Source organism: Ptychodera flava, chromosome 20 (assembly GCF_041260155.1).
Source record: "Ptychodera flava strain L36383 chromosome 20, AS_Pfla_20210202, whole genome shotgun sequence".
NCBI classification, from domain to species: domain Eukaryota; kingdom Metazoa; phylum Hemichordata; class Enteropneusta; family Ptychoderidae; genus Ptychodera; species Ptychodera flava.
Genome location: NC_091947.1, coordinates 35,542,681 through 35,558,384, shown reverse-complemented (window position 1 = coordinate 35,558,384; position 15,704 = coordinate 35,542,681). Strand labels below are relative to the sequence as shown.

At 33.7% G+C, this 15,704-nt stretch overlaps 1 protein-coding gene across 4 annotated transcripts in view; it reads left to right on the top strand.

Moving 5' to 3' along the window:
- LOC139120819 (LIM domain-binding protein 2-like) overlaps nt 1–15,704 on the top strand; it is a 49,185-nt gene that overhangs the window by 15,843 nt on the left and 17,638 nt on the right. For 3 of the 4 annotated variants that reach the window (XM_070685389.1, XM_070685391.1, XM_070685392.1), the window contains exons 4-5: nt 530–574; nt 9,331–9,406. In XM_070685389.1, the coding sequence (XP_070541490.1) occupies nt 530–574; nt 9,331–9,406 (121 nt within the window). The remainder of the gene's footprint in view (nt 1–529; nt 575–9,330; nt 9,407–15,704) is intronic. The other variant, XM_070685390.1, reaches the window with a different exon arrangement.

Sequence of the window (15,704 nt, the reverse complement as noted above, 5' to 3'; positions counted from 1 at the left end):
GTTACAGATATTTTCAGTGCATATATTGTGTGTGTACCAGTGTAAACCTTTTCCACAGTTCTATACATGTAGAATTGTCGTTTGTCAAACAGAGGCAGGTAGTCTTTCAGTTTCATCTTCAAATTTTCTGAAAGTGCAACAGTTGCCCTCTGTAAAGATTACACTGTGATGAATGCTTCATTTTAAAGCAACTCGCAAAAGGCACTTTAATTTACGTACACATAGCTATTGTGAGAATATTGGCATTCAAAAAAGAAATCTGATATTTACAATTGAACTAAAAAATAGTACAACATTGCTTTTATGCTAAATTAAAATACTTGTAGGTTATGGTATACTAGTATAGCATTAGTAGTCTTTTCTAATGCTGCTTGCGTTGTACTTGCTGCAGTGTCTTGCTTTGCAGTTACTGCATGGAACTTGTGGCTGGAATTCCTTGCTGTCTTTGATATAGTTCAGTGTAGTTTATTCATATCAGTCCAAATTTTCCTCTTAGTCCTTGTTTTTTCCATGATTTTCACTTTTGCAGCGCAATGTACAATCATGAACATCTGAAGAGTTATGAACCCAAAATGTAAGTAATGCAATGAAAAACTGTGACAGTCATTCAATTTTATCACACCTACAATGCATGCCACTTTCAAAATTCAACTTTGGTATTTGGATAGAGACATCGTCCCAGAGTTATTGAACTCTATGTATTCCAGGGTATCATCAATTGCTTTGAAAAGTTAAGGAAGGTAATCCATACCAATATCATTTATAACTTACAAGTCGCTGCATAACACACATGAACATGCGATTTTCAAAGTGTACCTACATGTAGGTGTACCTAAATGTATGGATCAGAAATGTCAATTTTATCATCATTTGCATAAAATATTTTAGTATTAAGAACATAAGTTGAACTGTTTAATAATTTTACAGACTCAGAAAGTGTCTAAATAAGTTTGATGCATGACACCTATTTTCACTGAGTGATGTGTTTATAGAATTGGCCCACAGTGTTTCTTCCAATCAGAAAAATGATGAGTATACTTGTTGTAAAGTCACATAAAATGGTGATAGAACGATGTCGTCTTTTGTTCAAACTGTGAAGGTTAACCATAAGTGTGTTTGGACCTGTTTTTGGCCACAGTCTGAAATTACAAGTCAATATTGCAGGACATTTTGGCAAATATGTCAGAAATTTACCAAAAATGGGAAGCAATTTGCTCGAGTCATACCTGTATGTGTGCATTGAACAGTGCAGGGTAAATAAATAGTGTTCACTTGATAGTGGTCACTTTACTAATGTTTAATTTGATACACCTGTATAGTGAAACTAAGTTAACAGGTATATAGGTGTGTGTCCACCTAGCCAGTCAGCCACTCACACATAAAAGCACCATCATTCCATGCAGAGGTATATTGCTATATGTACACACTACTTTGTGTGGATCAGTCTATGCTGTCAAAAATTCCTAAGGCTTTCCACCCAACAGTCCATGATGACTCCACTGTAACAGCAGAAAGTTGCATTTATAGTGCACACTCCAATTATTTTTATTCAAAAACTCTGAACATGTAGCTATTTGATGTGAGTGCCTATATTGAGTCTGGTTTGGCAAGAAGATTAAGAATACATATGGTTAGATGTTCAGTCTGGTCTGAAGCATATTTTCAAATCATTCCTCTGGAGATGCGAGATTCTCAATGTCATTCAAAGTTGGAACGACAGATTTCGTGATATGTAAAATTGTGTAGACAATGCATAGATGTGTATCATGGTCTATTTTCATATGATGAACCAGTAACAAATCTTTATGATAAACGTTTAGTATTTCTAATAAGATCTCTTTCAATTACCATGTTCTTGAAACATTTGCAGAAAGGGGGCTGGGAAGCACGGCATGTTGGATGCAAGCTTGAAATAACCAGGATTATGATTCACATGTAGATTAAGTGTGTGACTACTGTCTTGAAAGGGGCCTTCTGAGGTACTTTACTGTCACTAACTTGTGAATGTCTGTTTGTTAAATTCAAATGTCCCGTCTGCCAGCTAGTCTTGCTATGTACAGATCTATTCTAGTCTATCTTATAGGTACCAGCCTAAAAAAGGCGATGCATAATTATTCATCCTTCTAGTTAGTTAATAGTGAAGATTATGTGAGTATAATGAAATTGTTATTCTACTTCAAGGTACACACACTCATGTGACAGAGGGTTCAGTGGGCAGTTCTTAGTATGTGTGCATATTGATTACTGATTTGCATACATTAAACTGAATCATTTCATTAATATGCAGGCAATATTTTACATAATAGTTTCAACAAGCTTGAAAATAGTAAATAAACTTAATAAATAGACTACTGCACTATCAACCATAATTACCTTTATTAGTGTAATGTGAAATATTTATATTGGAAGGTTAGCATTCTTATCATTTCCAACAGTAAACAACACATGTATGGTATGATGGCTTTCCTGTAGCAATAATATTCAAGATCCGTGTACCACTGCTGGCATGTGTTTAATCCTTATCCTGCAAAGTGTGTCTCTTTCCTATCTGCCAAGTCAGGGAAAAGCAGTATTATTGAGCCAAAACCTTACTTGGCAAGGTATATATTATAAAAGTCAGTAAAAGTCCAGTTTACAATAGCCCTGTTTCAGATGCCTTCAAATTTTCAAGTCTTTGTTAAAATGCAATATATACGGGTATGCCAAACTAGTTTTTAACAAATTGTTGTTACAAATGAACTTTGCAGGATCACCAACAAAGGCTGCAAAAGGTGTTTCATGGACATCACCCAGCTTTAACAACATGAAACATTGAAACATGTATATCAGTGGCACAGGAATATTCGCAAAGAACAAATCTACATTTGTTTTTCTTAGCATTATTTTAATATTAGATGCATTAGATAATTTGGTCGTTTGTGACAATTTGATAGTCACTTTCATATTTCTTCATCTTCATTACCACGTAACCCATGAGTTTTGGAATATTAATTTGAAATTGAAGATATATATCACTATATTTGACATAGGTACTGACATATACCGGTATGCTGCCATATAATACTGTATTATGTACAGAACCTTAAAATATAATTGATCTGTTAGCTTACCACAAAATGTAATGCTACCCTGCTACTATGTATACTCTATAACTGAGTAAGTTTTATAATATACAAACACAAAGGAAAAGTTATGGAAACTTGCAGAGTGATTATACTACTTATATTGAAATATATTTACTATCAATCAAAAAATATTTATTGCCAATCGGATATATTTATGTATATTTGCTCAGTAATGCCCAGTATGTGCTAACACCCCCCTCCCAGTGTGAACAGTGTTCTGTGACATGAACAAATTGCTGATGGAATGATATCATCCTTGTGTACATATCAAGTGTGGTCACTATACTGTACAGTAATTTTCAACTACGAAAACAACAAACAAATGGCTACTGCATTGATCAACAGAATTCAAATTATGTATATAAAGGAGGACAAACTTGGCTCAGTTTTTGTTCATGGTTGTAAAGATTTAGTTTGCCTGAACAGTCATGCCATCTATGGGGTAACAAGAAGCAGAGTTTTCACATTTCCACAAAAAATGTAAAAATAATAAATAAAAATAATTTATAAAAGTTGAAGTATTTAAAATGGATAAATATTACATAATCATACACCTACCGGTCTACCGGTAGTAAAATATGTTGTTAGTGTAGATACTAATTATATCAGTTATATCTGAATATATTTCTAGGACTAGAAATTTCAGGGCAACCAAGAATGTAGTTGCTACTCAGCTTTTTTGACTCTCTGTGTTGCTGCTATGCTTCTGGTAATTTACAGTACAATTTTCAGCATGCAAATTGCTCAATTTACATGTAAGAATAGTGGAATAATGGGTGTCTATCATTTCTATCTGCTTTGTGAAACAATACAATATTTTGGGTTTGAACTTGTGTTCTCTGTACTCTTTCACTACTCAACAGAGAATATCAATAAAGGTAACTATAGCAACTGATCATTTACATACTCCCTTTCTTTTTGTTCCAAATACTTGATGAAGTTTTATCAAGTTAGGGGGCCTTCACCTGATTGGCATTTTAAACTCCCAAATTGTATGGTTTTTCTGCAGCTCAGTGTTTCCTCAAATCGACGTTACATAGAGTTTGGAAAACATGCTTTCATTTATTTGGTGGTAGAGTATTTGATAGGTACCCTTGTATGGAATTTCAACTGTCAAGTTTATTGATTACATGATCCTTTATTGTTGTAAACCTGGTCTGCTGAAACAGTTATAGCAGTTTAGTTTTGAGCAGTTGTCAGATGTTAGGCACCATCAGAATAGATAGAGTAAACATGATCAATATTTCCTTTTAGAGTGTTGTTAAACATTGAATTTGTAAGAATTTCAAACAGCTAATACTTGTGGAATGACATAGCTGTTAATTCCATTGTAATAGCGTATTGTTCATACCAGTCTAAATCATGAAATGTACCGGTACTAACCTTGATGCATCTACACTCTTATTAATCTTTAAGTTTACACAGTATTCTTGTGGTCACTACCAAGGAATAAAGCTGCTTCTGTCCTTACAATGTCTATCGACATAAAAACAAGGAATTTTTCCACAGAAGATTTAGAACTGCTTTTCTAGGAATTACATTTAGAATCCTGATTCTGTGAAGTAGAGGCAGTTTGCGGTAGCAATGGCATTCAGCTTATCAACTGCTTAGACATATATTTACAAGTCAATAATAAATATTTTCTACTATATGTATTTTGTTAGTATCAGGAGAGCCATAACCCAGAAGTTTAAAATTTTGCAACAAAGATCTGTGTCTTCGCCACTACCATTACATATTTTCATAATAATATAAGATGTTTGGTAGAGTTCTGATACAGAACAATGCAAACTTTACCTGAATCAAAAATGAAGCATCTCTCAATAATTGACATGGTATATGTTAACTTTTACTAAAATAGCATCGGACACATATATCTTTCAGAAGATACAACTCAGGTTTTAGCTGAAATGTATTAATTCTGTTACAGTCATACCTTGAGTTGATCTAGTTACTGTTGCTTATACTTTGCTTTCTTTGCAGTGGTAAAATTTTGACCTTTTTTTGCAAGTTTTTTCAACATACATTGTATTCAGACTTACAATGTAGCCTCATAGGGGCAGGAATTCAGAGTACAACACTTCTGTGAATGCTGTAATATTTTGACTTTGCATGTTTCTCTTCAATATTCAATGCAATATCCAATGTTGAATTCCACTTTGGTTGCATTACATAAAAGTTTTCCCTTCATAGGTTGGTAGCTAGGGGAGCCAGGAGGAAAAATGGACAGAGAACATATATGAAATGAATAAAGCTCATGGTACAGTACACCTATAATGACTGCAGTATACTCATGTATGGACAATTTCAAATTTCAATGATGGCATTCAGTAAAGGATGAAATTGGACATTGCTGATGGGATGCTATGGCAGATCGGTTATTTAGCCAATGATAGAGGATTTCTTCATGAAAATAATTGGTCTTTGTCATTACACCTTGGTGTACCTGTGATCCTGTATTAGTTTTAACAACTGCTCCTTTTCTACAGTATCCAGTAAGAGACACTTTTAGTGTAATTTCTTCTCAAGAACACTCCAAGTAGGAATGCAAAATTAATAAATTTTGGTGAAATTCTCAGGAAAAGTAAACGGCAAAATGAACATGAAGCAAATCATCACAATTAAGGAAACAATGTACAGTCAAATTATAATGCAAATGCTTGATTTTGAAACTTCCTCAAGATGAAATCAGGTTTTGTTCTCTGATTAGTCAATGTCTTTACTGTATCTCTTGGATCTGTCATGTTGATGTATGTCTCCTCTTTCCGTCTTTCGTTATCTTTCCAGTCTGCCTGTAGGCATCTTCCATCTGAAATTCTGTGTTTCTTGTACAATAATCTGTTTTGTTGAACAACGTAGAGCATACATGTATCTCATAATAATTCATGCTAGGGTTATACCCAATTTTATGGCATAAATTTTAAGGATTTAAAAACAAATATTACTGTACATGGATGGATGGGTGGATGGATGAATGGATGGGTGACCGTTGTTTAATACTGGATAGCACAAAGTAAAAATGCTTATTGTGTGATGTCAGTTGCTTTCACTGTCAGGCAAAGAACAGGCATGTGCTGTTTACTGGATTATATTTCTCCATATATGATACAAATCCTCAAGTTCTGTTAGTAGTTAAGATCAGTGAAGGCACGGTGCTTCTTTGAAAGTAATTTTGGTGAGTAGGCTCGGATATTGATGAAAATAAAAATGTTTTGTAATGAAAGTGTTTTGTGATGTCGTAGGTTACCACATCGCAGCATCCACACTCTGGTGAAGAGTGACCGATATCAACAAAACCATTTTGTTGTAATAACAATCATTAGTTCCTCAAATCCAACTTTTGTTATTTCCTGTACTTTTGCAGTATACATAAATTTCAATAATAATATCTGCCAAAATGTTGGCTGGAGTGCATTTCATAGCTGCAGTGGTTAAGGTGGGGCAGTCATGTTAATGAATACTTAATATCATAGGATTAAGATTTCCATAATTATCACAAAAAATACCCTTGGCTCCAGATGTGTGTTTGTTTTCTCTTGAGAGACAGACACGCTGTGTGCCATATGTCAACCAACAGCTTGCCAGTTTGGTTATTGAATGTGTAAGTATCATCCATTCTGAGATGTCTAGTGTTACAGGTAGCTTTTGATGAGGTATTCAAGTTTTCATTTCATAAATATGCCAACAGCCACTAAAATTGGAAACCCAGAATTTGAACTTGATGGGAATTCTTATCAAGTACAGGGTTCATAACTCCATTGGCAGACTTATGATGAATATTTCATGACAAGATGAGCAGAATCTCAAATGATATCAATATAAACAATTATTATACAGGTAACAATTCAGGGCAATTGTGTCAAACAAAGACAAAATTGATTCCCATTTATGTAGCCAAAAACCAAAAAATAAATTTAGAAGGTTATATCCCATGATGATCAAATGTAAATCACTGATAAGCAGATAATACTCAAATTTCAACTTAATACTGTAATTTAAAGATGACTTTCATAATGCAACATGCTTTTTGCATGTAACTTGCCTCATGTTGTCTACTATCTGTGCTGTTTCTTTACCCCAAAACTTACGGATGGATTCTGAGTAAAACCTCTGGTGAAATATAATACATGTAGCAATATAGTTCAATGAGGATTATGAATCGTATGTCCTACGTACTACATATATTTAGTTTCATCTGTTTAGATTGGCTGGTTTTCACCATTTATTTCTATAACTGATTTGTTTGCTGTATTGTCAGGCTCGTAAGGTGAAACATGACAATTGTATTGATCCTATTTGGTATTTAATTACTGGTTGTGTGTATCATGAAATAGATTGTAAGATTCAGTGAAAAGATACATTTTCAGTATTTATCTCTATTCTCTCTGGTTGCAGACACTCTTGTATTGCATCCCAGAATGTGTATTTGTTTTCTTTCAATTTTTCTAAACAGTGATTGTCTTAGACCATGTATATGACAGTGAAAGAGCTTACTTCACTGGTCACTTAGGTAAAATGTAGTTTTTGGATTAGACTATTAAATGTCTGCCAGGGATGAACTGCATGAAATCAGAGATAGTTGTGAATGACAATTCTCAAATGCTGAACAGTATTGTGTTTTCTTCCTGTAACAATTTATGACTTTCATAATGTTAGTATTGCAGTTTTTGTAATGTTTGAAATTATTAATCATGATAGTCATGATATAGGTCGGCATATACAGAATATTGCCATCTTCAGTAAATATATGACTGGAAACACATTCTAGCATTCTTTGTTCTAAATCCATTTCAAGATATATACAGTTAACTATTTATTGTTCAATATATTTACATTCTTTAGAAATGTGAGTCTTAATTCTGTATTCCACAATAGTGAAACCCATTAAAAATCCAACGTTATGTGAAAATGTTTAGACTAAATAAAAAAGAACACAGTTCTCTAATAAATTGTTAACATTGGAATTACTGAGACAACTTATTGGCTCTGTGAAAGTTATATAGTTCGCAAGGCCTTCAGAAATATTTCACAAGTCCTGAAATCAATGTTGTTTATATCTGCAAAATTGAACTTTTAAAGTAATTAGTAAACTTCATTCATTCATTTGTTTGTTTTTGCATTTATTTGTTTGTTTATTTATTTATTTATTTATTCATTTCTATATTTCATGATCGCAACAAATATGGCCCGCGTAAAATTCGTTTATGGTGTTTTTTTTCAGAGTATAGCAAGTTATTAGATGTGAAAAGACAAACAACTGTATTATATGTGAAACATGGCTTAGATGAAATATTCAAAGATATATATTCTGTATATTTGACCAAAAATTTCCTTATTTTTAAAAGCAGTCATTTAATTTCTTTACCACTAGTTTGGCATTGTATAGGATAAATAAATTGTACCATTCAATTTAGAAATATCTATGGATTCCTGAATGTGTAATATTTTCACCAGCCCTGACCTGGGATTGTGTTGAGTAGTAAGAGGTGCTGGGCCCCTTGACCCGTAATTGTTTGTGAAGGTTTTGCATGTACTAGTGGAGGCCACCGAAGGGAGTTTAGCCCAACATGAAATGACACTATCACTTGCACTGTGCTGTAAAGCTGCTGTGATAGCAGCAAAAACATGTCAGATAAAGAAATAAGTGATCTAGTAGGTCTTATCAAAGACAAAGGTATTGTTGTAAACTGGTGCAATTATCCATGTTGGAATGAATTATGTATTCTCTGCTAATCTGGGTTGAAGAGTGTGATTTTGCAAGCACAAGAATGGCCTCAAACTATAGTCCATATTATTTCAACATAAACAATTACTTCTGTCTGTGTCAGGATTGATGCGGGGAATCTTGTTTTTGGCTTTGTTTTATGAGAAAATGAGTGTGGAAATTATACTTTGTTAAATGAACACTGCAAGCTTCAGCATAGATGTAAATGCCCCGGCCAGCATCTCATTTGAATTGCAGAGACATTGGCTTGGACCAATCAGAAGACAGACTGTGCCAAATTTAGCACACCATTTAAAATGCAGCATACACATGTAAGGTTCTGCCTGGAATTGCCCACAATCTGCCGCTTACCTTACTCATGTGTGTCCAAGCTACCAGAACAGTGAGACAGCGGCGCGACAATGTAGTAGTGTGTCATTGAATTGTCTTTGTGATGATGGCTGCAGCTGACTTCAGTCCCTTTGCTGCTTTATATTACAGGAGACACACACCATTTGTTAGTCAACCAGACTATAGAATATACGAATTAAACAAACGTCTACAGCAAAGAACAGAGGTAAGTTTCTTTTCTTACTCATTCAATCCCATTGTAATTATTCCAGCTGTGCACTCCCCACAAGTCAAGAGAAAGCAGTAAATCAATTAGTCGCCTACTTCAAATATCAAGTAACCATTGGTCATTTTTTAATTAAAATATAGCTCCAATACCTATAAATATTTCATTTGTCAAATTAGCTGCCAATGTTGTTGAAATTGACAAGGTTGTCTTACACTGTGTGAGTACTACAATTCTCACTCAGGATATCTGATAATGTCTACACTTTCAACTCTGGATTAATATTTCTGATCGAATGTCAGCCAAGGGAGCTGATTCCAAAACACCTTCAATTCAAAGTGGACATGTTCTGAATATACAGTCAATATTGGTAATCATGCAACATATAGCAAGATGTAATTGTTAGCATATTGATTATATTTTTGACCATGTGCAATTTTTGTATATTTTATTAGAATGCTCAACCCGTGGCAGATTATTTTAGTAATCGTATTTTTTGTAGCTATTAAATATTCATATGGACAATATTTTGTAAACAGAAGTTGTTCTTTCTGACTGTCAAGATCTGAATATTAAGTGTATTTGTTGAGCAAGGAACATCTCGGTGTAATTTTCAAACAGTGAACTGACCTTAAAACATTGAATGCAAAAGAAGGGCCATACATGTGTAGCTGAGACTAGGTCATTGCATTCAAGTAAAGGGGAGGGCAGGATGCTCAGGAAATGAGATAATGGGTATTTGTTACACTGCAATGAACAGTATCTGTTCCTGTCATGTATTTCTCTCTGTCTAGATGTCATTTTACTCTCTGACAACAAAAACTAAACTATAAGTAAATGTAAAGCCCTTTCACTAATAGGAAACTCATCATCATGTACACCTGTGGATCCTACATACACATACCGCTGTGAATGGATTGAGCTGCACATTTAATCCCCATAACAAAGGAATGGTTGCAACATTGTTAGGTCGGTGTATATTTCAACCAGTCAGAATAAATAATACATATAACTTGGCAGAGTGTAGACTATAATTGCAATGCTACCTGAAGCAAAAAAAATTGAAGCTAAAGGGAAAAAATTCTGACATTTTATATTTGTATTTTGCTGCCAATTGTGAAGATTTTAGAAATAACGAAGTAAATCCTTACTTGTGTTGATTTGTATGAATGTCAACTGGGTATCTGCTTATCCTTGTATCAGAAAAATTACAATTTGATGAAAAAATAGCATTTATCTTTATCGAGCTTCAGAGTGTATGTAAAAATCACTTGTAGTTAGTTAATGGCTGTCAGTGTTTATGAATAAACTGAAACGGCAGAACTTCAAAGCACAGGAAAATTTTTGTTGCACACTTTGTCGTTGTATTATACTTTACAATTATTGTTAAAAATGGAACATAAGTTCTCGGTAGGTTCCAATGTAGGGTCCAAAGTAAGGTCAACTGAGAAACGAAAAAGAAATACAGTTTGGCCGGCAAGTCATAGGGCATTTACAAATTATCCAGAACATGAAGTGGTTTGACCTTCTGCTGGCAAAATCAGTGTACATGCAGTTTCTCAGTGCCAGGTCCTTATTTCATGTCTGCAGTTTGAATGTCTGAAATCTTCACTACAAAACATAATATTTTCTCCTCGGATGAAATTATTGAATCAAAGTGTTTGTGGCTGTTTTACTCTTCATGTTCATTTATGTTGTTTTTTATTGGTGTGTATTTCACAAATTTTGATGGTGAATTGTGACATAAAGATCAATTGAAAAGGAGGTGATTAAAGAAATGGTGACTTTTAAACCATGTATAGGCCCTTTTCCACACCAACAATATTTGAAAAATACAAATTGTGAGTATTTCAGACACAGCTATTCTCACAGACAGATATTGAGTCTATGTAGATTTATACATACTGTGAAGCTGATGTTTATACAACTCTGTTCTTTTGCATGTTAGTCTTTCCATTCCTAAAAAGATACTAGATGATACTATTATATTAAATTCAAACCACTATCAGATGAATAATGCATCCTGTGATACATGTGTATTATATGTTTTCTTACCCTTAATTTTATCTCACTTCTCTCACGGTCAGTGTCATAACAACGTTGCCCTTTTTTCGAAGAAAATTGACCAAATAGATATGAGGAAATCCTGTTTTATGGGGATAGAAACTCAAATCAATGCCTCAAAAGTGTTATTTCAAAAGAGAAAATTTTACATTGTAAAATGTTTCCACAGTTATTATAGTAACTTATAACAACTCGCATATAATATTTTCAATAGAGAGTGATAAAATACAGTATCTATGCTTTTTAAGTCATTTCACTTCAACTTTTACCATTCAATATTTCCCACTTGATAAAACCTGACTGTTTAAGTTTGAATTCCTATGTTGAGTGATATTGTGTGGAACCATGAAAATTACAGCAATACAGTCAAATTTTTCAATCGTGATGTTTGTTGAGTTATTGAAAACAAAGGTGTTGGTTCTGTTTTGATTTCTTCACTATCTCTTACAGTGACAAGAATTGTAGTGTAAGTAAAGCGCCTTATTGGTGTGTGTGACAAGTTTCTCTTGACCTCCAGGTCATGACTTTAACCTATGTCAGTGCAGACCCCCTAGCATGTATGTTTTAGCCAAGGTAATTTGCGACACAGTCAAGGCATTGTAGAAATCATCAAATTGACTGTTTAAGGTCAGCACTGCACTGCCCGATTTGTTTCATTTCTAAATTTTCTGATATCTTCTCATGCAGATGGTGTTGTTAAAAATGAGAATTTTAGTTCCATGTTCTGTGCCATTTCCTTATGTCACTTGAAACACGCATAAAATGTTACATCACCGGGATTGTGATGAAAAGATTGTGTTGCGGAAATGGTAAGAAGATAAAATTAGGCTAAAAGGAAAAGGGAATTACTGTTGGATATTTTTCTTAACAAATACAGTTGAAGTGGTATTTTGCATTTTATCACCCTTTAACCCTGTAACATCATGGTTTGGCCCAACCCTATTGTTTTCAATGGTGAGTGTTGACTTGTATATAAGGAAGTCGAGGTGAAAAGGTTGATTTGCTAAATTGTTTGAAATATTGGTATTTGAGAATTCTTTTGCTGTTGCTTATTAAAATTCCACTTTCACCCATACTTTGATCTGTGACTTGTATCTGTAAATTATGTTTCTTAATGTTTTATCAAACTACAATTTTTTTACGCGTAAATGCTGAATCACATCATGATTAAATTTTAATTGTCCGACATACATTTAATGAAGATTTACTGAGATTAAGATTATATTTTACGTGCATAGCAGATACACTACAGAGATGTAAAATATAGTGTTATTTGATTTGCACCCAATTTCATTCAATTGTATTCACGTTGGTGTCTGGTCATTTTAGCCTGCAGTTTAATCTGTTTATTTGAATCTCAAAATTGACAGAGTGTGCTACTGGTAGTACACAGTCAGCATGTGAGAGTGTTTTTGTAGCTACTCGGCACTAACTGAAGTAGAAATTTGATCCATAAACACTTAACTGCTCGGTGGTGTTGTATTTTACCTTTATTGTGGTTAGCAGGTGTTGTTTTACATGGTTTAAAAACACCAGAAGGTGAGAGAAAGTGTTTTTTAGCTTTGTACAGAAACGCTTTGGGTATATTAGTACGGTAGATGAACAGTTCACAAAAAAGTACATGTACCATATACATGCACATCAAGTGACTGTTGTGTTGTGTTCAGTATGTGATGTGAAACAAGAAGTGATCATGGACTATTATCACTGTGACAGCCGTGCATCCACTGTGGGTGTAAAATATCACTGACAAATTTGTCTCATACAGATAGCTGCTAATTACATGATATATAAAGTTAGGAAAAGGAAAAGGTGTGTGAAATAAATGATTTTGACAAAAATTGCATCCATGTTCTGAATTGGTACAGCCATTGTATTCTTCAGTAAAGATGAACTGTCAGTAGATGATAATTTGCATATCCCTTGGGCCTCATCATCCCTACTATACTAATTTCATACTGTATCATTGTATGACAACAGTAGACTGGGACTATAGCTGCTGTCATGACAGGCTGTGTTTCTGATACTGTTTTCAAAATTCCATGTTCGAGAACATTACCATTGATTATATCTGGTCTAGAATAACGTCGATGTAAGTCTTAGGAATTGTTTATCATGTCTGAAATCTATGTATAGGTGAACAATTTGATATGTGTGTTTCAAAATATCTCTCATTTGCATTTGTCATTAGTTTGCCAGTATGGTGTACACAATATGTTTTTTAAAGCAGAACACGTATATTTCTTCAATATTGCCCATCCAGCATGAGGAGATATCATGTGACCTTTGTATTTACAAACCTCAAGTAACTTAACAAAAGACAAAATAAAATGAATTTTGTCTTTTCACAATATGTTATTTTACCTGGTGCATACATGTATTTTCTCAGAGTTGGCTTTATAACAAAGATGCAACTGCGTGGTGGTAAACATATTTGCATGTGCAGTTTCTTTGATAGGATGTTTCTGCCAAGGCATGTTTGTGTTTAACAGATCATTTAAAATTGTATTTTGGAAAAAGGGTGTTTATAGATGACTGCAACATGGCGGATATCCAAAAGAAAGGGTAGTTTAACTAGCAAACCTGTGATTATATACTTTGAGATAATCCAATAATAAAAATATTTTTTCATTTTTTAGCTCACATTTTGTATATGTATATATACCAAAGAGAGCTTATATGGTGAGTCACTGGCGCTGTATGTCTGTATGTTAGTATGTATGTCCGTCCACATCAAAACTCCAAAACCACAGCACCTACTATCTTAGTATTTGGTCTACAGGTGCACCCAGGGGTGGAGATGTGAATTTGTTCAAATGAACATTTCATTGTCAAAATTATGCAAAATTATGATGTAAAAAAAAGGAAAATCTAGCAAATTTCTAAAACTCTGTAACCACAAGCCAGATTTGGTTGAAACTTAGTATGCAGGTTCTTTATGGGACTTTACCTGGATTTGTTCAAATCGTGGTGAAAAATTTATCGTCATATTTTTGGGGCAATTTTTTCGCATTTTGGTCAAAAAATCTTTTTCTCTGAAACTGTTTGTTCCATTGTTTGAATCTTGGTATGCATGGTAGGCCTCTGTTACATTTGTTGAAATTGTGGTGAAATTTTCATAGTTGTATTTTCTCGGCAATCTTTTCTATTTTTGGTCAAAAAATTAATTTTCTCCCAAATGTCATGTTGGATTGATTTGAAACTTGATATTCTTGATCCTAGGGTGACTTCTGTTTGATTTGCTAAAATTGTGGTGAAATTTTCATATATGTATTTTTTGGCAATTTTTCACATTTTTGGTCAAAAAATCATTTTCTCTGAAATTACTTGTCCAATAGCTTTGAAATTTGGTACACATGTTTCCAGGGGTAAACTAAGTTAAGTATACCGGTACTCACGCTGGCCTGCCACATCGAACTGAATGTGAACCGAGTGTCATTGATAATATTTTTACGTTTCCGTTTTATAAAGGTTGTACCCTCAACCTTGATGATTTCTGAATTTTTAGTCAGTTTGAGAATTTTCTAAATGTCCTTAAGTCAAGGGGCAAAGCCCCATACCAATACATTAGTGACAGTAGAAAAAATTGTTTGAGTCAAAGAGAAGAATGTTGCATACGTTGCATATCGAAATTGTTTCAACTGCGCATTTATATTGGGAGTGAGACTTGAAAAGGCTGTGATGTTAAAGAATAATAAGAAGAATAATATGATGGTATCTCAGTTCAAATCATGTATAAATAATGAAGGCGATGTCCAGATTATTGTGTGAAGTAATCATGTGTGCAGTCACAGAGTTTGGTTTGTAGAGATTTGTTTTACACACATCCACTGATACCAGAAACAGTCAATTGAAAAACAATTAGAACAAAGAATCTTCACATCTGTACAGCTTTTATTTCATTCCATCATTGTCAATAGGAACTCTTTGCTGAAGTGTTACAAATTTCAAATTACTGCAGGCTGTTAACAAAACCATTCATTTTGTTGTCAAAAAAATTATGGTTCAATCTTAACATTCACTGTCCAAGAGACTATCAGTTTGCTTTTTTCCTAAATTTATGAAGTTCTATGACAAAGCATGGAGAAATAAAGAACCTTGGGAAAGGAATTGAGATTTGTTTGGCTTGTTTGGTGACTTTATAAAAAACTTCAATATTTTGCATGATATAGGATAATCCAAATTTATAGAGTGCATTAACAATAAAATTATGTTTTCCAAAATGTAGTATATC